This window comes from Ochotona princeps, chromosome 11, assembly GCF_030435755.1.
Source record: "Ochotona princeps isolate mOchPri1 chromosome 11, mOchPri1.hap1, whole genome shotgun sequence".
Classification (NCBI taxonomy): domain Eukaryota; kingdom Metazoa; phylum Chordata; class Mammalia; order Lagomorpha; family Ochotonidae; genus Ochotona; species Ochotona princeps.
In genome coordinates, this window is record NC_080842.1 from 73,827,954 (window position 1) to 73,851,671 (window position 23,718).

The following is a 23,718-nucleotide window of genomic DNA, read 5'->3' on the forward strand; positions in this document are numbered from 1 at the left end:
CCAAGAAGGGCGGCAGGCGCCGGGGACATGGTCCTGCAGGAAGACAGTCTGCAGGTGAAATCTTAGAAAAATAGGTACTTGTGCTGCTGAGGCTGTATCAGGTTAACGCGATTACAAAAGCAGGAGAGCCCAGCGGCAGCCTTGAGACTTCCCATCTCTCTGTGTATTTGAATGTATCAACTTAGCACCATTGCAAAGTCAAGTGATTCCAAAGGTAGCTACAGAGTTACAAATAGACACCACAAGATTACACAGGACGCCTGGGGCTGAACTGGGTCAGTGTGACTGGGAGCCCGAGGCTCGAGGCCAGGCTTGCCTTCTAGTGTTGCACTAACCACTGCCCTGTGGTAACGGATACTCCCAGGAGGCTTTGCAGTGGGCGTTTTGAGGTAGACAGGTAATAGTTACGCACACACACTCACAAACCCTTGTACAGCAATCTGAGAAACAACTGGGAGGACGGCAAAACTCAAACAACCTTGGGAGTCCACGGGCTTAAAGAGAGAGAGGCATTTTGTCCAATTCCCCAAACACAATGCAGACGGTTTACAAGGCCTCACGTTGAAAACCTCTGGGACTGGGCTAAGGTTTTATCATCTCTAAGGTTGGGTCTCAGGCACAGCTGCTCCCGAGCTTTGGTGTGTGAGACACAGGGAGCTGGAGGAGTACAGAGGTTCCATGAGCCCAGCCACCACTTCCAAAGCACGTGCAAGAAACGCCCAGCAGATGTGGTCAGCCACGAATGCCCAGCAGCTTGTGCTCACCCCGGCCCAGGAGGAAGTTCAGAGGAGGAGCCTGAAGCTTAAGCCCTGAATAGAACAAGGTGGGGCTGGTGACAGCGCTCAGCTGCACACCCTCCTGGTCCAAGGAACCAATGTGTGTGTGCACAACGAGGATGTGTAACAAAGGACCTACAACCAGCAGGTGGCTTGGCTGTTGCTCCCACTGCCCGCCTGTCCACAGGAATCCAAGGGCCCCTGCGTGTACCCACTCAACCCACTTCTCTCTTCAGCCAAGCAAAGATGGGGAAAGAACAAGTAGGAAGCTAAGCCACAGGACCAAGCAGGGGGCACCCCAGTTCCTAAGTCGTGTGTGAAAGCAAGAATGGTTCTGCAAGCCAGCATAGAGCCAGCCCAGTGGCCTCTGGCTCCTCGGACAGTGAAGCCAGCCCACCCTATGACTTGGGGCCCTGCGGCCTCCAGCCCACCCTGTGACTTGCGGGGCCAGTGGCCTCGAACCCCACATAACTGGATGCTGAGGGACAGGGCAGCAGCTGGCATCGGATCAATGGAAACTTCTTTTGGTTTGCTTCAAAATCAAACTTTTAAACACTGCCTAAGTCTCCAGGAAGCTGAAGGCAACATAAATACTGTAATTCACCAAAAAAGGAATTTGTCCAATAACTTAGCAAGGATTCGAGGAAAGTGTCATTGAGGCTTACCATGAACCTAATTTATAAACTGAACTGACCCAGAAAGCAGGCCAAGGTGATGTGTGCCGGGAGGTGACTTCGGAGCACACGGCCCCCATGACCCCAGCCCGGGCACCAGAAGTGAAGCTGGGTGCGGCTGGGCCGCGTGAAACTGTGAAGTGTTTTCACGCTCATGAGCGCAGTGCTGGTTGTGTCCTGAAGAATGTGAATTCTCTTGTACAAAAGTTATAAATAATCTCTATTCAGAAATCAGGTCCACACCACACATGGAGGCCAACTCTCACAGAGGTGGTACGGTCTGTGCGAAGCACCTGGGGCACAGGCCAGGTCTAGGGGCCCGGGAGCTCACAGCAGGTCCATCTTGGGTCTGTAGTGCAGCAGCAGGGGCGCCTTCTGCAAAACACAAAAAGATCAGGAGGCCGCTCAGGAGTAGTGTAGCGCAGGTTTGGGGCCAGGACAAGTGGGGGGGGTCACAGACAGGTGGGGACATCACAGCTTGGGGTCATAGATAGGTGGGGGTCACAGGCAGGTCAGGACACAAGACAGGCAGGGGCATCACAGGTGGGGGTCACAGACAGGTGGGGAGACCACAGACAGGTGGGGAGGTTACAGGTAGGGGGGGTCACACACACAGGGTGGGAGGTCACACCCAGGCAGGGGACACAGACAGGTGGGGAGGTCACAGGTTGGGGGTCACACACAGGTGGGGATCACACACAGATGGGAGGTCACAGACAGGCAGGGGACACAGACAGGTGTGGGGGGACCACAGACAGGTGGGGGTCACACACAGGCGGGGAGGTCACAGACAGGTGGGGGTGTCACAGAGGGGTGGGGGACATGGTCCTGGGGAGCATCCTCTCCGTAGCACTTTGGCTCCAGGGGCTGTCCCGCTGCTGTTCCACTGGCTCCTCCTCCTTCTCTTCCAGCCTGGCCTTGGTCAGCCCTGGCAACCTCACTTCTCCCTCCCATAGGCAGACCTGGGGACAGAAACCCTGCAGCATCCCTCAAGGGCCTTGCACTAACAGGCATGGACTTACCCTGCCCTGGACACCACCATCCACGGTGAGGGGGCAGGACTCACCTTGAATCTCCACCTTGTGACAACCACGAACTTGAGTGTGTGGTCCTTGCCCAGGATCTCCTCATTGCATAAAATGTCCAGCTGGAGGGAGAAGGGGACAGTCAGAGACCTACAACAGCATTTCCTGCTATGGGGTTAACCTGTCCTCTGCCCCAAGGGGACTTGGCTGCACTTCCTGGCCAGGTGCCCCCAGAGCCAGGGGCTTGCTGCAGCAGCACCAGGGACCACAGCTAAAGCTGTCGGTGAGTGGGTCCGGCCACACTTCCACTGCTTTGACAAGCAAGGCAGCAGTTCTGGGCCTGCCCCCAACCCTGGCACCCACAGTGGAGCTGGGTCCCACAGCAGGTGGCCACGGCTCGGGCCTCCACCGTGGGCAATGATGTCGAAGCAGCAGCTAAGCTGCGGGCAGGCCTCGTGTCCAGGCTGAACGGTAGGGTGTGCCCAGAGGGTCTCCTGGGAGGTCCACATTTTGCATCTTGCTGGGCAGTGCTGCTGCCCGTGCCAGCAGCCCTCAGTCTCGTACGTGGAGGTCTCAGCCACGGGGATACAGCACCAGTCTGACCTCCCCTGGGGGCTGCAGGAGGCGGGCTCGGAGAGGACACGCAGGGAGTGGGAAAAGCAACCTTCACCTGCCTGGCAAGAACCTTCTCCCTGCCTGTGCACACATCCTCCTCCCTCCTCACCAGGCTGAGGCCCTGGAACAGCAGTGGGACAACTGTGGGGCAAGACTGTGGCAGGAGCTCAGGTGGGCCAGCCCAAGAATGGGAGGGAGGGCCCTGCCTCTTGCCTTCCTCCTCCTCCCCCTCAGAAGGTTCCTGCCCAGAAGTTAGGCTCTGCAGAGACCCCCATGCCCATGTCACACCCAGCCTCCCTTTCTGCACTCAGGTGTCCCTCCCACAAGCCCAAGTCCCCTCTGGCCACAGACCCCGCCCACCACAGGCTGCAGCTGATTCCTCCTCTCTGGGGACACTTCATCTCCCCTGTATCCCGGGCGCAGGCTACCTCATTGAAGGAGGACAAGTTGAGCTTCTTGGCGATGAACTTCTTGAGGTGCAGCACGGTGGCCTGGGCGGAGCAGCGGATCCACTTGCGCTTGAGGCCCCGCAGTTTGCTGCTGTTGCACTCCAGGCAGATGCTCACCTGAGGAGAAGCAGGTGGGGGCCACTTAGACACATGGGCACCTGGGCCAGCTGTCGTGCATGCCTCTCCTGACCCCTCCATGCCTCCGCCATGGGACACTGGGAGGTGAGGCCGGGGTCTTGTCTCCAGCACAAGGGCCGGGCCCTGCCTGTGCCAGCAGCCACCCCTCAGCTCCCGCTGACCAACACTGCCCAGGGAAGTGTGGGCAGGAAGCGACGTCAGGCCCAGCCCTGAAGACAAAATCGAGCGGGGCTATGGCAGGGTCCCAGCAGGCATGTGCATCTACTGTCATGCAAGCCCATGCTGAGTCACTCTCAGAGAACCGGGACAGGAAACTCAGATAAACGCATTGACAAGGGGACTAACAAAGACCCTGTGAACAAGGAAGAACACCCACAGTCCCCAACACGGCCCAACACTGGCAGACATGAGAAGCTCATGGGGGCTGAGCCCTGCGTGAAAGGCCAGGAGGAGGCTGAGAAAGGTGGCTGATAAGGGAGTAGAGAAGGGCCCAGCTCCCACACAGGCTCTGCCACTTCATGTGACAGCAAAGCTGAAGAGGTGCCAATGGGAGGAAAGGGGAACACATTTTCATGGTTGTTCAGATCTAACCCACAAGAGAAGGGGTTAAGGGTGGTTTCTGTGGGGGATGGGCTCCCGAAACAGTGGTTTCTGATAAATGCATATCCAGGTTCCCACAGGAGAGCTCTCTGGGGTGAAGCTGGTTCTATCTCTCACAGGTTTTTAACACAGAACTTATTGGGGCTAGAGCGATGACTCAATCAGCCAATCTTCCACCTCCATCCGCTGGCACCTATATGGGTACCAGTTTGTGTCCTGGGTCTTCTACTTCCTCTCCACCTCTGGCTTGTGCCCTGCGAAAGCAGTAGAGGATGATTCAGTCCCTGAGGTCTCCCTGTGAGAGACCCAGAAGAAGCTCCTGGCTCCTGACTTCTGACTGGCTCAGCTCTGGCCATTTCAGCAATCTGGGGAGTGAACCAACAGATGGAAAATATTTCTGTCTCCCCTTTTCTCTGTAAATCTGCCTTTCCAAAAAAAATAAATAAATCTTAAAAAAAAAAAAAAAAACGAAGTTCACACCCAGAATGGTAGCCTAGTAGCTATAAGTCCTTGCCTTACACGTGCTGGGATCCGGGATCCCATAGGGGCACCACTTCATGTCTGGTAGCCCCACTTCCCATCCAGCTCCCCTGCTTATGGCCTGGGAAAGCAGTCGAGGATGGCCCAAAGCCTTGGGACCCTGCACCCACATGGGAGACCCAGAAGCTCATGGCTCCTGATTGGTTCAGTTTGGCTGTTGCAGCTACTTGGGGAATGAAATCAGCGGACAGAGATCTTCCTCTGACTCTCCTCCTCTCTGTATGTCTGACTTTGCAATACAAATAAATAAATCTTTTTTTTTAAAGCCTGAAATATGTCTAAGATTAAATTAAAAAAAAAAAAAAAGCATGGCTGGGTTGGTCAATGCCAGGAGCCAGAAGCCAGGAATTCTATTCAAATCTTCCACATGAAGGCAGAACTCCAATAGTTGGGCTGTCCTCCAAATGCTGCCTTCCTGGGTGCGTCAGTAGGGAGCAGGATCAGAACAGGAGCTGCTAGGATTCAAAATGGCGCCTTCTGGTCCAGGGAAACGTGCTGAGCCACTCATAACACCTTCTTTGTACACAAGGTTCACTGTGAGCATATGAGAAAGTACTGGACACCAGGCGTGGCTGCGTTGAACTAAACTGTGAACTTACAAATGTTTAAAATGACGGATGCCAAGTGTATTTTAACCCAATGAAGACACTGAGGGTCCAGTGTTGCGGTGTAGTAGCCCGCAGCGCTGGCATCCCACATGAGCTCCAGTCCCAGTCCCAGTTGTCCCACTTCTGATCCAGCTCCCTGCTGATCCACTGGGGACAGCAGCAGACGCCCAAGTGCTTGAACCACTGCACCCATGTGGGAGACCCAGAAGAAACTTCTGGCACTGGCCTGGTATCATTCCAGCTATTGCAGTCATTTGACACATGACCAGTGGATGGATGACCTCTCTCTGTCTCTGCAACTCTGAATTTCAAAAAAAATAAAAATATAATTTTTTAAAAATTGAAAAAAGAAATCCATGGGTCAAAGACAGAAATCATAGTGAGAAATTAAAGCTAGAACCAAACCACATGGACCTTCAACTCAAAACAGCATAAAAGGAACCAAAGCATATGCTAGAAAGAGGGTGACGGAGGTCAGGGGACAGAGGTCAAGACACAGAGATCAGGAACAGAACCCAAGTGTATCACAGTCACCAACTGGGCCCTCTAGATGACAAAGCTTGTATTAACAACTGTGAACACAGTGTGAAAACCTCAACAAAACGCAGGGTGAAAGTGCTGTGGGGGGCTAAGCTACCAGGTGAACACCCACAGGCCAGGTCCCAGGGACTGCTCTCCGAGTCCCAGCTGCCTGCTAACACCACCTGGAGGCAGCAGCCATGGCCCAACTCCTCGAGCCCCTGCACCCACAAGGGAAAACCAGCTATAGCTCCTGGCTCCAGCCTGGCCCAGCACCGGGTGCTGCAGGCATTTTGGGGGGTGATCCAGTGGATGGGACCACCCATACTGATGGACAGCTGACCAACAGCTGCTGCAGGGGCCAGCAATGCCACACCGACAGCCAGCCAATGGCATCTCCTCATGGTTCCGGTGAGCATTCCCACAGCTCCTGGAAACTGAAGCCAGACTCCAGGCTTGGCTGACCTGTCTCTGCTGATGGACGCAGAGGCACAGATGGCACCGAATCACCAAAGGCAAGCAGAGTGCAGCCGGGGAGGCATGTGGGTGCTCTACCTGGGGGCTGTGCGGGGAGAACATGGCAACAGCTGGTGGGGTGCTGGGTGGGGAGCGGACATGCTGGTCCACAGTGGGCACAGTGCAGCTCTCCACTGTCTCGCAGAGCAGGTTCACAATATGCACAGAAGAAAGCAAACCCAAGCGCGGAGACTGCAGGGGATGCACAGCCCAGGGCCTCCCACCTGCTCGTCGCTCCTGTGATAGTCATTGTCTTCCTCCTGCTTCTCCTCTGCCGTCTCTCTGTTGGAACTGTCGTCTGCTTTGGTCTCACCTGTCGGCACAAACACAAAACAATGCACAGGCTGTGTGCTCTCGACCCACGTAGGAAGCCTCAGGTGTGGTGTGGTGTGCTCACAGAACACACATGATACAGATGTGTCTCCCCAAACACTCCCTGTGCACATGCAGACATCTCAAAACAAGCTACTCAGAACTCACTCAACAAGGGACTGGTATCGTGGCAGGGTCTGAACATCCCATCTGGGAGCCAGTTCAAGTCCTGATTGATCCACTCCTGATACAGTGCTTAGGACCTTGCACCCACATGGGGATGTGGAAGAAGCTCCTGGCTTTGGCCTGCCCAGCCCTAGACTTGGTACCCATCTGGGGAGTGAACCAGCAGATGGAAGAGCTCTCTGTTTCTCTATGTAACTCTCACTTTCAAATAAACAAATAAATAGTTCTTCAAACACAAAATCCCTCTAGGATCAATTACAGTCTGGCTGCCTGCTGTGCAGGCGCTGGCTCGAGCACTGAGGTCTCTGCCGGCACTGAGGGACAAATCAGCAGACTGGAGTTCTCTGGCTCTCAAAATACTCCAAATTCCTTTGCTAAGAGGGTAGGGTCAACAATCAGGAAGGCCCAGGGTACCAACTCACCATTGCGGTGGGGGTCTGAATGCTGCTTGGCAGAACACGCCTCCCCCTTGGCATCACCTGGCACTTCCATGCCCAGTTTGTGGTAAAATTCTCTCTGCTTCCTCATCTCCGCTGTGAACATTCAGAGTCATTATCTTAGGGGTGGATAACAAAAGCCACAGAAAAATGCTGCACCAAAGTCTGTATGTGAGACCAGGAATGGGCTGAAATCCCTCCCTGCTCAATCACCAGTGGGGGCATTGAGAACACACAGGGAGCCGTCACCAGAGAATCCTCAATGACATGTCAGACCCCACAGCCCAGGGACAGGTCAGCCCAGAGAACTGATTGCCAGCACCCATTGTTCATGTGAGAGGTCCCGTTACCCTGAGGGTTCCCTCAACCCAGCTGGTCAGCAGTGCCCAGGGTCGACCTCCCAGCTGCTGCCTGGCCAGGTTCTGCACCACTGGCCTCCCTGACATAAGAACACACCGCACCTGCTCCCCAACATGTCGACCCTTGGGATCACAATGGGACACGCAAGGGGGAACCTGGGGGACAAAGAAGCTGTTGATTCCAGCAAGGCCCAGTCCACTGAGCCCATACTCTGACCAAGATGGACCTCAGAACACAGTGGGGTAAGGACACACAACACAAGGACTCAGAGCAGTGACCACAGCTGTGTCTGTGACAATGGACGTGCAGGGACCTCACAGAGCAGTGACCACAGCCTGTCCGTGACAACGGACATGCAGGGACCTCACAGAGCAGTGATTGCAGCCTGTCTGTGACAATGGACTAATGTTTTGGGACCATTCAAGCCCTCATTAGCATTCTCATCTGCATGGTCATCCTCCCTACACAATGATCTCCATGTTAGTAGGTTGTGTCCCAGTCCCACACGTGCTTCACCTATGCCTGGCTATGCAGGATCAAGCACAGGAAAGCAGCCTGCTGGGCAAAGACACAGTGGCTAGTGCTTGTGGCATGCCATCCCTTGCTGGTGCACGCACTTGGATCCCAGCTCATCACTGCTCCAATTCTGATCCAGCTTCCCACTAATGCTCCAGTCAGCAGTGAAGATTGACCCCCAGCATGAAGCTCTGGGCCAGACCTGGCTATTGTGGGAATCTGGGGAGGGAACTAGAGGATGCCAGATCTCTCCCTCTCCCCATCACTCTGTCTTCCAATTAAATAAACTAATCTTCAAAGTGGGGAGGGAGCAGTGTTTGGGACTGGGGAAACGTCAGGCTGGCCAGCTCCTGTGCTGTGTGGCAGCCTGCCAGTAGGAGGCCATCCTGTCAGAGTCTTTGAGAAAGGTTCATAGGTGGGAGGTAACCTGGTTTGGCCCTTTGTCATTGCCACCCACCTAAGGCATAGGACAACCAGGATCCAGTGGAGGACATGAATTCTCAGGAAGGCGACTTGGAGTCAAGCACTGAAAATACCTCAGTCAATGCCGGGACCCAAAACACTACTGTTGGGATGAGACGCCTGAGGCAAAGTGAAGCCAGAGATCCTGGGAGACAGCCCCCGCACCATGGGACCAAACATGACATACTCCACGGTGGCCTAAGGCCGTGCCCAGCACATGGAGCCCACCAGCCTCACTGCAGACCAAGAGGCAACAACAGAAACCCAAGGTGTTGGGCAGGGAGCTGGCTCAGCCAGCAAGTGTTCTGTGGATGCCATGTGGCCATCACGAATGACGATGGCCACATTCACCACCATGGAGTGGCATGCCATGCCACAAATGGTGACAAATGGTTACAGGCCATATTCGCTGCCACAAAGCAACAGGCCACCAAATACTGCCATGGAAGCCAGCAATCCGGATGTCACACGCCTCCAAATTTCATGGAACAGTGGTACTGTACTTGCTTAGAATGATTCAGAGAGAAACCGTGTAGCCCTCAGCACACAGACAATGCCTCTGAGAAACCTCATGACCATTTCCCATCAATGTCTCAGCCAGGGTCCTCTAGAGGCGATATCTGTGCTGCCCCCATGGTCCACGCTGACCACATGGCTCATCCGCTGGTGTTTCATCTGTCCACAGAGCAGTGCGCATGTCAGCCCAGGGCCAACACCGGGAGCTGAGCTGAGAGCAAGGAAGTGACTGAGAGCAGGGAAGGGCTGAGAAGAGGTAGGGCTGTGGCATCCTCGGCTGGCCTGCACATTGTCAGTAGCACACAGTGAAGACAACAGAAGGAATAACACTGATGCCTCAGGCTGCAATTCTACCCTCTGATCTTTATCAAAGCACCACAGAAAACATGAGGAGCTGGCAAGAAACTGCTTGCCCACGTCCTGAGGACAGCGGACGGGGGAAGCAGAGCCAAGGGAGGACAGCAGGTCATTCTTTACACCTCTAATGGCACTCTGCCTCTGGGAATCAGGCCTTGGGACTAGCACTGCCAGGTCACGGCCTGAGCTTCCTCATGGGTGCCATTTGTGTCCCAGCTGCATCACTACCCATCCAGCTCCCTGCCTGTGGCCTGGGGGGAGCAGTGGAGAGAGGCCCAAAACCTTGGGTCCCCTGCACCCACATGGGAGACCTGAAAGAAGCCTCTGGCTCCTGGCTTTGACCTGATCCATTCTGGCCACTGTAAGCCATTTGGGGAGTCAGTCAGCAGACAGAAGACCTCTGCTTCTCCCTCTCTCTTACTCTGTAAACTGTATTTTTCAAATAAATAAATTTAAAAGGCATAGAGGGCTAGTGTTGTGGCAAGGCAAGTTAAGCTGCTGTCTGTGATGCCGGCACCTGCAGCATCCGCTAGCTCATCACAAGGTGTCATTGAGCTCCCCTACCCAGCTCTGGGCCCTGAGACACCACAGCCTCCAGAAGTCAGCTAGGGCCCCGCCCCCATGCTTCTGCACTGGAAACCAGGCATGCCCCAGGAACCTGGGCCGATGCAAGCACATGCCAGCAGGAGACAGGACAGATCTGGGAGCCACTGCCTTGGCCCTGGCTCCTCTCACACAGCCAAGCCTCCTTTGCCACCAAGGGAGGAGCAGAACTGGTCCAGCTAACAGTGGCCTAGGATGTCAGCACAACCACCCTCAGCCACCTGGACTGGCTGAAACTCCAATTGGGAACCACCAGACCTCAGCACAGACCCATACATGTCCCCCACCTGAGGTCCCCGTGAGGCCAGACCCCTCTAACTCCACCACCTCATGGAGCCGGGGGCCACCTCGGCATCCTGAGCCAGTGCAGTTTGGAATGAGCAGGATGAGGGAAGGTGGGCATGAAGAGGACCCAGCTGTGGGTCTGCTCTGAGCGCAGCCCATGTGGATCCCACCTGAAACAAAAACCTCAGAAACTGAGAGACCAGAAACACAGGGCAAGAGGGGCTAGAGCTCAAGGACACAGGCCAGGGCCCGGCGCCGTAGCCTAGCGGCTAAAGTCCTTGCCTCACATGCACCAGCTCAGGCACCAGTTCACGTCCCGGTGGCCTCGCTTTCCAACTAGCTCCCTTCCAATAAAAATAATAAATAAATCTTAAAAAAAAAAAAAAAAAAAGAACAAGACTCCCTGGTACAGATAGGACACAAATGTTCTCCCTGGTAGAGAGGCACGAATGGCCGCAGGGCACCGGGCCTGCTGGCCTGTCTGACAGATGCACAGTGCACGGGGCTGCCCTGTCATGGCTGTGGACATCAGGCTGCAGGTGACCCCCACCCTCTTTGTGAACCCAAAGTGGGTCACAGGGTGTATCTGCTTTCAAACATACCGAATAACCCCAGATATCAAAGACAAACGCCACATCTATATTCACGGAGTCTGCTCTCCTGGTTTGGGTGGAGCAGGATGCGGACACAGGTCCTTGGGGGTGAGCAGTCAGCAGCTGCTGCTGGACACATGGAGCCACATTTAAACCAAAAATCACATGCATGAGGTCTTGGAGAGGCCACCTGCCCAAACTGAGTAGGTGTCACTGTGCCAGCCACTTCTGGCCCCAGACAGCAGTGGCCACAGCGTTGGCCTCAGCATGGGAAGGGTCCCGACTGCTGCTTGTGGGTGGCTGACCAGGCCATTAGCACTATCCAGAATGTCTGACCAAACCCGAGTGGGACGTGACTCTGCATCCTGCTCAGCTCAGTCTCCGCAGCCTCAAGCCCTGAAGGTCCCAGGGCCACTGCTGCTCCTGCCCTGCAGGGGGTGCTGCTGGGAGGGCACAGGAGCTACTCAGGGTTGGGGGAGGTACAGTGGAGGCCCAGCCCAGGCCACTCAGTCAAGGTAAGGGGGTCTCCACTGCCCAGATGAAGGCTACGTCCACCCACCACCACCCACATCAATGCCATGGTGAGCAGCAGAGTGCCCCCAGAACCCACAGCAAGGCCAGCCAGGTGCAGGTGAACCATGGGCAGGGATGAGCAGACAGGGCTTGGGGCTCAAGGGACCCAAGACTCACCTTCTTGGAGGCCTGGCACCAGCTTGTAGACAATGTCCTGCATGGTTCTGTCGTGGCTGCAACAGAAGAGAGGACATTCAGGGCACAGCGGCCCCGGGACCCTCAACTGCATGTATCCAGTTCTACTGGGATCCAGTCTGGCCCACACTGTCCATCAGCCATGTGCTGCTCCATGCAGGTTCTGGCCTCACAAGCATCTCCACCCCAGCAATGACTGGGGAGGCCCCAGGAACCAGTGTCCAGGACAGCACCCACCCAGCGTTCCGCCCCTATACCCAGAGCTTCAATACCCCAGGAGCTAAATGTGTGAAGAGCTGCAAGCCCTGGCCCCTGCACCACGTCCACCCCAGCTCACTATTCTCACACACAAATTACAGCCACTTTTACTTATTTTTGAGTAGAAAGTGTCCGTGAATTTCCTAGTTGTCAAGTCATTTTCATTTCTAAACATCATTTCTTTTAGAGAGAATCTTAAATGCCCCAAAGACCAATGGTCCAAGCAACTCACGAACGATCGTTTCACAGAACATATGGGACCTTGCACTCAAGCCAGGAGCAACATGAGTGCCCAGTTACACCATGACCAGCAGGTGACTCCCCCAGGCTGCCAGTGTCCCCGGGGACACCCAGTGAACAGCAGGGCTCCCAGCTGTCCTGGCAAGGTCCACACCCAGCCAGCATGCAGACACCGGGTGTGTGAATGCACCTCAGAAGCCAGGACCTCGGGTGTAGACAGCCTGGCACTTCCTCTGGTCGCCTCCACCTGCTCCAGGCCCACCACCTCCCCCCTCACCAGGCAGTGGACCCTGAGGAAGGCAGAGATGAGGCCCTGTGGGTGGCCAGGAGCATCAGGCATATGCAACCCAAGCACAGCTGTGTGAAGTGGGGTGAAAGACCAGGGTGACTGAGGGTGTCCCCTGGCTCTCAGCCACCACACAGTCACACACACAGAACAGAGCCCCAGGAGCCCAACCTGAGATCAGGACTGACATTTGAGCTGGCCTGTTGCAGGCCAGCTCCCTGCCCTTCCCCCACATTCTCTGTAGTTCAACTATTTCCAGTCAATGATGAACCCAACTCTGACGAAAGCAGCATCGCGCCCTCAACACAGGCCCTTCTCTGTCCCAGGTTCCCAAGGGTAAAGACAGGCTGTGGGACCTGGCACCCTATGGGGCCCACCTCTCAGGCTCTTTGCCTTTTACTACTGACTGTCCTACGGTCCAGCTCTATGGCACCCAGAGCAGTGTGGGCTTTACAACGAGAGGACTTGTGGAAAGATGAGGGAAGGACAGGAGGAACCCCAGTGATCATCACACCCATGCCAGAGGTGACCGGCTTTGCAGACCCAGGCAATGGGCACACTGGATGCCAGCCATGCCACATGTTGGCTACAAGGCAGACCGGCACACTGCGCAGACTGGACCCCAGCCATGATAGAGCTTAGGAACCAGATCCATGCAGGCAGCATCTGTAAGCTTAGATACCACTCCTGGACAGAACACCAGGAAGTGCAGGTACACTCGGGCCAGCATGAGCAGGGACAGCACGTAGGACAAAGGGGAGAAACCCCAAAGTCACTCAGGACACCATGGCTGGGGATGGCATGACCAGGGACAGTGGAACCCCTGACATCACTCAAGCAAGTATCGCCAGGGTCAGTTCCACAGAATACAGTGGAACCCTGAACATCTCACAGGTTAGCACTTCCTGGGAAGTGGCCGCTTTTCACAACTTGAAGCTGCTTGTGGGCTGCTAGACTTAAAGCAGGGAGCAAGCATGTGCACCTCTTCCTTAGAAACTGGCTTTCAGAGGCATGTCTCTGCCATGTACGGGTCAGGGGCATTTCCTTCCTTTCTAGGGGACCCTCAGAATTGAAGCTGACTTTACATTCCATGTGAGATCTGTCAGCTCTGCTTCTCTCAGATGAGCAGCTGGCTAGGGCACTCCCAGACTCCCCAGGGCTGCACGTGGCAGTTGCTGGGCACCTGGGCCATGTGTGGGCACAACAGAGTAGCCACTGAACACTCAGGTTATCCATGGGCACAGCAGAACTACTACTGGGCATCCAGGTCAAGTGAGGGCACAGCAGGGCAACTACTGAGCTCTCAGGTCACATGTCAGTATAGCAGGGTGGCCACCAGACACCTAGGCCATGGGAAGGCACAGCAGGGCAGCTGTCAGACACCCAGGTCACAGCCGACCCAGGACCGCTGTACCCTTCTAGTGCAGCCCACCCATCTGGAGTTGGTGGAGTCCAGCTCAGCCCTGAGGCCCTGGCTGGTGCTTACCCAATATACTGCAGGGGGTGGCTCTGGTGGATGACAATCCTGCAAGTGGGGCACGTGTTGTTCTCCTCCAGGTACTTCACCAGGCAGCTCCTGCAGACTGAGCAGAGGCGGGATTAGGGCCTGCTGCCAAGACGCCTGCATTCCTCCCAACTCAGCAGGCCCTCGTGGGGAATTGCTCTAAGAGGCCCCGATCTGTGCTTGGCCTCAGGTGAGCATGGGAGGTACCAACGGCTACATTCTCACTTATGAGGCCAGGGATTCAATGGAAAGAAAAACCCACTGACGACCCTCAGAGCGTGGGCCAGTATTTACTATCTCTGCTCTGAAGTCTCATTTTGTTTCCTTGTAAAGCAAAACTGGGTAAAACACAATGAAAACAATCCAACATACACTATGATGCTCACTCGTCTAACACAACTAACTTTGAACTGCAAGTTCCTATGGCAGGGGCTTGCCACACTGTGGATGACCACCCCATATCTGACAGCTGGGGCTGAACACTGTGGCCCAGGCACTTGGGTCCTGCCATTGCAGAGACCCTGGTCCCTGTCCTGAGCCTGGTCCGGTTCTGGATGTCACAGGCATGGAGGTGGTAGTGAACCAGTGGAGTCCTCACTCCGTCTGATCTCTGGACCTTTCAAACACAAGAGAAACTAACCACCCGGTGCAAACATGCTGACCATTGCACAGCCATCAAGGACTAGTGCAGACGGTCTTCAAGCCAGTGTCATAGGCTGTAGCAACAGGGATAAGCCAGCAGGCACCTCTGGAAAATATAAGAAACTTGCTTGAACATTTCAGGTGACATCTTTCGTCATCAGCAGCGAACCTCCTGTCACTCTATTGAATATCCAGGAACACAAGCTGTGCCTTGCTGAGCATCCAAGCGATGCCTCACAGACACTGATGGCTCATGGCTCCTAGGGCCCTCACGCCTCGACAACCTTCACAGGCCACACAGCCCTCATAGTTTTCACAGCCCTAACAGCACACAGCCCTCACAGCCACTCACGGGCCCATAGCCCTCACGGCCCTCACGGCCACAAAGCCCTCAGAACCCCCACAGCCCTCACAGCTCCTCAAAAACCCAATAGCCCTCACAGCCTCCGCAGCCCTCACAGACCTAAACAGCCCCCATAGTCCCCACAGCCTCACAGTCCCCACAGACCCACTAGCCCTCACAGCCCCACAACCCTCGCAGCCCCAACAGCCCTTACAGCTCTGACAGGCCCCACAGGCCTCAGAGCTCCCACAGCCCCTAGAGCCCTCACAGACCCATAGCCCACAACTCTGTTCCTGCCTCGTGTTCCCGTGCCTGGACTCTGAACGTGTGTGTAGAATAGTTGAGATGACTGTGTGGACATCACCAGGTGCCCCCTCCCCGGGGAGCACCCCAGGGCCCACACATACACGTGTGCAGACACTCGGTCACTGTAGTTGCGTCGATGAGGTACCCACTGCACAGGCGGCAGGTGATGTGGGCGTTTATATCCCAGAGCTTAATCTTTCTGGTCAGCATCTTTGGCTTCTGCAAGAGAAAAACCATTTGTTCATTAACATTCCAGACATTCCCAGAGGTTTCATTGGGGGAGGGGTACTATGAGCGGGTACAGAAGTTGTATGGTGAAAATCAACAGGGAGCCCCCCACCCACATAGGTCTGTGGGGACAAGCAGCTCCAACTGGTCACTGTGTGAGGGAGGAGTGAAGGCAGGATTGGCCCAGGTGGACAACAGGAGCATTGTGCAGAATGAAGATTGCATTGGCCACTGCAGAACCTGCACACCTGGAAGTCCTCAAGGGTTACACGATGACCTCTGCACTTTCTCACTGCCTGAGCTTTGGCGATGGAAGTCTCATTATGGCCCCTTCCGACCCCAGATAAGGCAGGGCAGGCTCCACACCGCCCCCACCCCCTCCACCGCACTGCCCCCACATACTTGTTTCCTCCCCAGCTTTCCCAGTGCTATGGTGCACATTCTCAGCAGGAACTGGCCCAGGCCCAGACCAGCAGCCTCTCTCCTCCTCCTGTGTCTGGCCATCAGAGTGGAAACCAGGCTCGTGATGTCCCTGGACTCTTGAGCTGGCAGAGCCTGGGCTCCAGCCCCCTGTGCTGCAGATGGTCTGGCTTGGGTCTACAGGACTCATCTTACTGCCTCCACCCCGAGCCACAACCTCCAAAGGCATGACCTGCAAGAGCCCTGCTGAACCAGGTTGCCAAGCAGCCCAGTGCAGCACCTGGTGAACATCCTGACCACCCCACCCACCGAGCACCTCACCCCTAGCTCCTACCAGCCGGCTACGCCTCTACCCACTAGTATACTCAGTCCTCCTTATCCCCTCAGGACCACAAAGCTGCTATTCCAAACTGGAGGGACTACACCCATGCTAAGTATCTGCAACCTCTGTAAGTGTAGTACTGGGCTAGCCCGGACCAAGCACTCCACCCCCACCCTGCCTGTGTGTGTCAGCCACACACACTGTCAGAGAGAGGAAAACAGAGAGACCACGGTGAGTGAGGGGTACACTGAGTGACGGATGGATGCAGGGAAAAAAAAAAAGTTACGCCCGAGACAGCCAGAATACAGAAACTGCTGATTCCACCAAGTGGGGAACGTGGTCAGCGAGGTAGACAGAGGGCAGCCCTTGACAGCACAGCTACCCTGCAGCAGGAAGAAGCTGAGAGGACAGCAGAAAACGCAAAATAAACAAACAAAACCTGCAAAGACCTGAAGCCAAGCTCACACCCTCCTTCCCCTCAGCACAGGGTCCAACTGCTGATATGTGGCCACACATGCTGCCTGGAAGTAGTAGTCACCATCCACCAGGCCAGCTGGGGCACTGCCTAGAGGGATCCTGCCCTCCCACCGAGGAGGCCGTCTCAGTGGCTCTGCATTTGGCAGCATGACACTGAGGTACCCTAACCAGCACACAGCGATGCTCCCCGTTAGGCTGCATGTGGCCCTACACCAGCTGCCTCCGCGGACACTTTGTCCCCCTTGACAACTGACCCAAGGAACGGGTTTGGTCCTCTGTGAGCTAAGGACCAAGGACCTCTGCTTCATTCCAGGAGGACAGCAGCCAAATCACCGCAGAGCTACAGGGCAGAGCCCTGGTCAGGAATTGGGATACCTTCTCTCTCCTCAAGCACACACACATTCATGGGACAGCAGGATTCAGGGGACAGGGCCCTGTTCTCACCTCCTGGAGACGCCGTGCGTCCTTTCTTCCGCCGGGGCATGGAGCCTAGGCCAGCACCGGGACTTGGCCACTCCTCCGCGCTCTGCGCAACGGCTCGTGTCTGCACCTTCCTCCAGGTCCTTGGTCTCTTTCCATTTTCTAGACAGAAATGGGCACCTGTCGCAATGCATCACCACATGTGTATGCGATCACAGATATCAGTTTCCCCTTCTATCGCTGACCTGAGTCAGGGGGAAACTCTACTCAAGGTGGGAACATGGGTGTAGATGCTGCATGGTCCAGCTGTCAGGACCACAGAGCTGCTGTTTGCTGCTGCCAGGGCACCCCCACAAGCAGGTACACAGCCCTGAAAGGCAGGGGTGGGAGTAGTACTCTTCCATATGGTTACCTGTGAGTGAGAGCCTGGAGTTCCTGCTACATCGTGAGGCCTGTGGAAAAGCACAAGACAGTGTCACAGAAGCAGGACGAAGGAGACACGGAAGCGAGGGGACCCCACCCCACAGCCTGAAGCCCTGCTCAGCTACTGGAGTCAGCAGCAGTGAGAACTGGGCTCCAACACACACAGGCAGACTGGGGAAATGGAGTGTCCCCAAGATCCTTCAAATCTGCAGGTGCCAACAAATGCCCTCAGGAGGAGCCCTGTGTCAGGGTGACCTAGTGGCAGGGTTTGGGAGCACATGTGAGCAGCACCCACAGGTGGCTGGACTGCCTCATGCTACACCATGTGCAGCCCACTCACTGCTCAGTGCCCACACAGCTCAGAGTGGAGAGTAGGGCCACTGCAGGGACAGGGAAGACCTGGAAGACAGGGAACATGGGTCCTGCATACACACGCCCCATACACCAGCTGCAACAGGCGTAGGCCCCTTGTGTCGGTTCCCTCCTGGCCTGTAGTACTGTAGAACACATGCAGACAGAATGAATGCTCTGGCTTTCAGATCATGGGAGGATGAAGAGGAAACCAGTGTAGATATGATTGCCCATCACTGGGACACAAACGGGTGGCCCCCACATCACCATGAGGAGCCTTCAGGAGATGGGGCCCTTCAGGATCTTCTCCTGCCCAGGAAAACCACTTGCCCATGGGTTTCCACTAAACCATGAACATGTGACCCGAGCATGGATGTGCAGCCATGACATGTGTGACCCAAGCACAGATGTGTAGCCATGATGCATGTGACCTGGGCATGGACACGGAGCAGCGACATGCATGACCAAGCATTGCAGCAGCATGGAAAACATCCAACTAGCTCATGTTTCATGAAGTTTCACTGATGGGAGCCCAGGCTTACGCACGTGGGCAGGGCCTACTACTGTCCTATCAGCCTAGAGTTGGAGGAAGCTCAAGTCTGACAGGACTCCTAAAGGCTGACAGTTTTTCAACTCAATGACAAACTAGCAACTGGCAGGACTGGAGAATGCACTATGCTCAGCTGCTGGGCATAGACAGCATTTCTGCAGAAACAAAAACAAACACTGCAAGGGCGGCAGAAAGCTACTCCTGAACCTCTGTGAGAACCCACAGAGGAGGACATAGCTCCAGCCCCAAGGTCAGTCCTAACCACTCACCAAGATGGGGAATCAGAGCACACACATGGCCCTGCTAAATCAGAGTGTGACCTTTCACCCAAACAAGCCTAGTCATGGCCCAGGCCTCCAGCCGGGCACTATGCCTGACCTTGTGAGGGGCCATAGCACAGAGGGGTAGCCTCTGATGTGGCTAACACACAGTGCCCTTTCCAGCCCTGGGCCACGTGTGGACAGAGGTCCTGGCTACCCTGTAGGGTAGAAGCAGAGGCCGGAACCTCTTCAGAACCTCAAGTCTTAGCAGCAAAAGCTAAGACATTGCCCAAGACATGGTATCGTGCAGGTGTCCCAGCTGCTCCACTTTCGACCCAGCTCCCTGCTAAAGCACCTGAGAGTAGAGGATGGCCCAAGTGTGGGGGCTCTGAATCCACATGAGAGACCTGGAAGAAGCTCCTGGTTTCAGCCTGGCTCAGCTCTGATCACTGTGGCTATCTGGGAAGTGAACCAGCAGATGAAAGAGTTCTCCTATTTATCAAGTAAATTGATAAATCTTTTTTTTTTTAAATGCTCCACAAGAGTCCAGTGTGGTAGCCTAGCGGCTAAAGTCGTTGCCCTGAACATGCTGGGATCTCACATGGCCGCTGGTTCTAATCTCGGCAACCCCACTTCCCATCCAGCTCCCTGCCTGTGGCCTGGGAAAGCAGTCGAGGACGGCCTAAAGCCTTGGGACCCTGCACCTGTGTAGGAAACCCAGAAGAGGTTCCTGGTTCCTGGCTTCGCATCAGCTCAGTTCCGGTTGTTGTAGCTGCCTGGAGAGTGAATCGGCAGATGGAGGATCTTTCTGTCTCTCCTCTCTGTATGTCTGACTTTACAATAAAGATAAATAAATTAAAAAAAAAAATGCTCCATGTGAATTTAAAACAGTCCAGAAAAAATCCCTCTGCAGTCCATTCAGTTCCTGGAAAAAAAGTCACAGACAGCAACCAAAGGACAGACCAGGACAAGCAAGACCATGGTACCAGATGGCACGGAATAAACCACCTTCCTGGTTACCCTGCACCTTAATGAGGGCTCCTGTTGGTGGGCTGGCACCTGAGGGTCCTCCCAGCATGCCACGTGCCTGCCGTGACTACAAGTCCACACCAAGGAAGTCCAGCCACCACTGGCGCACCAAGACAGCTGCCCTGACCACACAGCCCCAAGCACAGCTATGGGCTTCTTGGGGGGGATGCTGCTCTAACAGGAGCCACCCAACCAGAGACTGGACACACGATGACCCCTGGGACCACCTCACACCACAAGGCGGCCTGACCAGGCTCTCACCAGCACTCCAGAAAGGCAGCCCCAGGCCCAGCCAGAAGGTTGATCTAAGCCACATCTGGATTCCTGACCCAAGAGACCGGAGAGAGTAACTCATCTGTTGCACAAACAACACAAGTGGAGGACCCCTCCTGGCAAACAGGAACCAAAAGAGCCTGGTTGAACCTGAACGCTTGGTTCACCAGATTCTCCAAGACACAAAGCAGAGACGTTTAACATGGCAGTGGCCCAAAGAATCAGCAGGAGGCAAATGCTAAAGGGTGCTGGACACGGCGAAGAGGGTTTTAGCGCAGGACAGAAAATGCACACTAGACACAAGTTACTGAGAAAAGTTGTGCTACTCAACTCAGAGCTCAGCCAGGCTCAACAGCACTGCACACATGTTGCAAACCAACCAATCTACACCACCTAAGCTGAGTACACACTCCCACCCCACAGCTGAAGGCTCACTCCCACCCCACAGCTAGCTGAGGGCTCACTCCCACCCCACAGCTAGCTGAGGGCTCACTCCCACCCCACAGCTAGCTGAGTGCTCACTCCAACCCCACAGCTCTCCGAGTACACACTCCCACCCCAAAGCCCCCCCAGTGCTCACTCCAATCCCACAGCTCTCCGAGTACACACTCCAACCACACAGCTCTCCGAGTACACACTTCCACCCCACAGCTGAGTGCATACTCCCACCCCACAGCACTCTGAGTGCTCACTCCAATCCCACAGCTCTCCGAGTACACACTCCAACCACACAGCTCTCCGAGTACACACTCCTACCCCACAGCTCTCTGAGTACACACTCCCACCCCACAGCTCTCTGAGTACACACTCCCACCCCACAGCTCTCCGAGTACACACTCCCACCCCACAGCTCTCCGAGTACACACTCCAACCACACAGCTCTCCGAGTACACACTCCAACCCCACAGCTCTGAGTATGTGCACATCATCTTCTTCGTTCAGCATGAGGACTGCACACTGCCTCCTACAGACCAGGCTGAGTAACACCTGCACACTCCTTGTCCCCCATTTTCTCATTGCTCCCCTCTGGACGAGATACACACCCAAGGCCAATAAGCTCCTGGCTCAAGGCTGCGGAGCCTCCTGGACCCCAGCCATCTGTCCTGGGCTGTGTCCCTGAACACATTCAGAGGCCCATTACTTGCTTAGACCCCATCCCTTGGCTGCCTCTGGGATCCCCTTAGAATGGTGATGGGGGCAAGCCCTGTGAACCCACAGGACTGAGGCCAAGAAAGTGTGGCAGACAGCTTCCAGGGCCTAGGAGTGTGGACACAACACAGCCTTGGGAGTCAGAGCCCCCACAAGACAGTCCTGCATGGCCTGTGCAAAGAGGGGTTCAGGCCCCAAGTCCTCACCCGCAGCCACCTGCATGTCAGGTCACTATCCAGTTTCTCCTAGCCTAGGAGGCCTGCAGTCCAGCATCCTGAATTAAGTGGCCAACCTGGGGTCCTGCTCCAGCCACCAGCCTTCCCCAGGCGGTCTCAGGGTGCCAGGCTCAAGGGGCTTTCAGGATGTTCTGCAGGGCTGGTTTTGCTGCCCAGTCCTCCTCAGAGGCCTGTCCTGGGGCCCAATGCAAGCCCACTGGGTGGGCCTTCCTCAGGGGCACCACTGAGGGACCTGTCCTGGCTCTCATTCTCTTGGGTGCTGCCCATGTCAAGTCTGACCTCCACTGACCCGCGCTGGGCTTCCAGCCCTGCTCAGTGACCTGTCCAGGGGAGACCCTCATTGGGCGACCTGTTTCCACGTTCTGGCTCTCTTTGGATGGCCACTTTCTCACCAGCCCTCTTTGGTGACTGGTCTCCCCTGAGACTCTAGCCCTCCACTCCTCGGTGACCCATCGGGGTCTGCCCTGCCCGGGGTCCAGGCTCCAAGGGGTCTGTCCTGCCCGGGGTCCCGGCTCCAAGGGGTCTGTCCTGCCTGGGGTCTCGGCTACAACGGGTCTGCCCTGTTGGGGTCCCAGCCCTCCCGGGTCTGCCTTGCCCGGGGTCCCGGCTCCAAGGGGTCTACCCTGCCCGGGGTCCTGGCTCCAAGGGGTCTACCCTGCCCGGGGTCCCGGCTCCAAGGGGGCTGCCCTGCCGGGGTCCCAGCTCCAAGGGGTCTGCTCTGCCGGGGCCCCAGCCCTGCCTGGAGTCCCAGCCCTCCCCGGGTCCGGCTCTCGGGGCCTGCCGAGCAATGTCGGGAATCCCGTGCCAAGCGAGGGGGCGTCCGGGGCGCGGAGCCTGAGGCCGGACTCGGGCCGACGCCGCGGCCTGGGGAGCGGGCGCCGCGGGCCGGGCCGGGCCGGACAGGCGGACTCACTGACCTGCAGGTTCGGGCAGGGGCGAGCAGGGCGCACGCGGGGCCTCGCCGGCAGCGGGAGGGGCGCCGCTCCTCGGGGTCCCCCCCAAGAGGAGGAGAAAAAAAAACCCGTCCGGAGTTTAAAACAAAGAGGCGGAAATGCCCGAGCCGAGCCGAGCGCCGAGTCGGGGGCGCCGCGGTGCGAGCATGCGCGGTACACAGCCCGGCTCCCACCCGCGGCCAGGGCCGGGGCGGAACCTCTGGGGGCGGAACCGGAGGGCGGGGCCAGAAGGCGGGGAGGGCGGGGCCAGAGGGCGCAGGCGCGTTTCGGGAGGGCTCGGGTAAGGATTCGGAGTAGAGCGACGTGAGGGGCATGGCCAGAAGGCAGAGGGTGATGCTGAGTGGGGGCGTGACCAGAGGAGAGGCGTGGTGCTACGTGAGGGCGTGGCCAAAGCGGGGGCGGGCTGGGGCGCGGTCAGCCAGCGCAGGCGTGGCCAGTGCGGGGCGTGGCTCGCCGGAGGGGCGGGGCAGGACTGGCCAGCCGGTGGGGGCGTGGCCGCGCTGACCGGGTGTCCGGCCGCTGTCCGAGACCTCCCAATGCCCCGCCGGACCGCAGCGCCCTCAGCCTGCCAGGCCCGCGCCCGGCCGGGGTCGCACGTGGCGGAAGGGCGGCCCAGCCAAATTGTGCGAGTGTCCGCTGCGAGGGCCGCCTGTCCTCCCGTGGTGCTGGTGGGAACACGCGGAGGGATTAGCGTGCCCTGTGTCCCTGGGCGGCTCGGGAGCCCGTCCAGGCCTCCCGCTCCAAGTGGGAAGAGCCTGTTGGCTGGGACGGGCAGCTCCTCAAGATCCTGTCTGGACAGAACCAAAACTGTGTTTGCTGACAGCCTCTGGCAGACAAACCTGAAGGCCACACTGGCCAATGCCCAGGCGTCTCCTGTGGGAACTGCAAGCCCAGCTAGGCGCTCCGAGTGGCCTGCTCAGAACGTCACACCAGAATGGTGTGCAGACAATTTGTTCCCACTGTCAGGGTCAGGTGGCAGCCCTGTACCCCCATATCTTCTCATTCTAGTGGGCCTGACCCCTACCTGCCTGTTAGCCCAGCTGACTGTCCCAGTTCCAGGGAATCTTCCTTTGTCTTTTTTGAAGATGGATTGATTTGCAAGGCAGAGGGACACAGAGAGAAAGGCAGGGAGAGAGAGAGATCTTCCATCTACTAGCTCACTTCCCAAATGACCATAATGCCCAGTGCTGGGCCATGCCAGAGGCAGGAGCTCCACCTAGGCCCACAGTGCCTGGGCTGGCCTCTCTGCCTTC

The 23,718-nt window shown here is 56.5% G+C and overlaps 1 protein-coding gene across 2 annotated transcripts; it reads right to left on the reverse strand.

The window, feature by feature from the left end:
• Positions 1-853: 853 nt before the first annotated feature.
• PCGF3 (polycomb group ring finger 3) lies at positions 854-22,634 on the reverse strand. Of its 2 annotated transcripts, none has more exons than XM_058670386.1 (11): positions 22,430-22,634; positions 17,654-17,693; positions 17,266-17,403; positions 15,476-15,593; positions 14,066-14,162; positions 11,778-11,833; positions 7,381-7,491; positions 6,685-6,773; positions 3,519-3,656; positions 2,517-2,597; positions 854-1,825 (listed from the first exon to the last, which is right to left on the reverse strand). In XM_058670386.1, exons 4-11 carry the CDS (start codon positions 15,582-15,584, stop codon positions 1,778-1,780), a joined length of 729 nt encoding a protein of 242 aa, XP_058526369.1. In that variant the 5' UTR covers positions 15,585-15,593; positions 17,266-17,403; positions 17,654-17,693; positions 22,430-22,634; the 3' UTR covers positions 854-1,777. The 2 variants fall into 2 exon arrangements, with proteins under 2 accessions (XP_058526369.1, XP_058526370.1); XM_058670387.1 differs by having other exon boundaries at positions 17,266-17,421.
• Between the last annotated feature and the right edge of the window lie 1,084 nt (positions 22,635-23,718).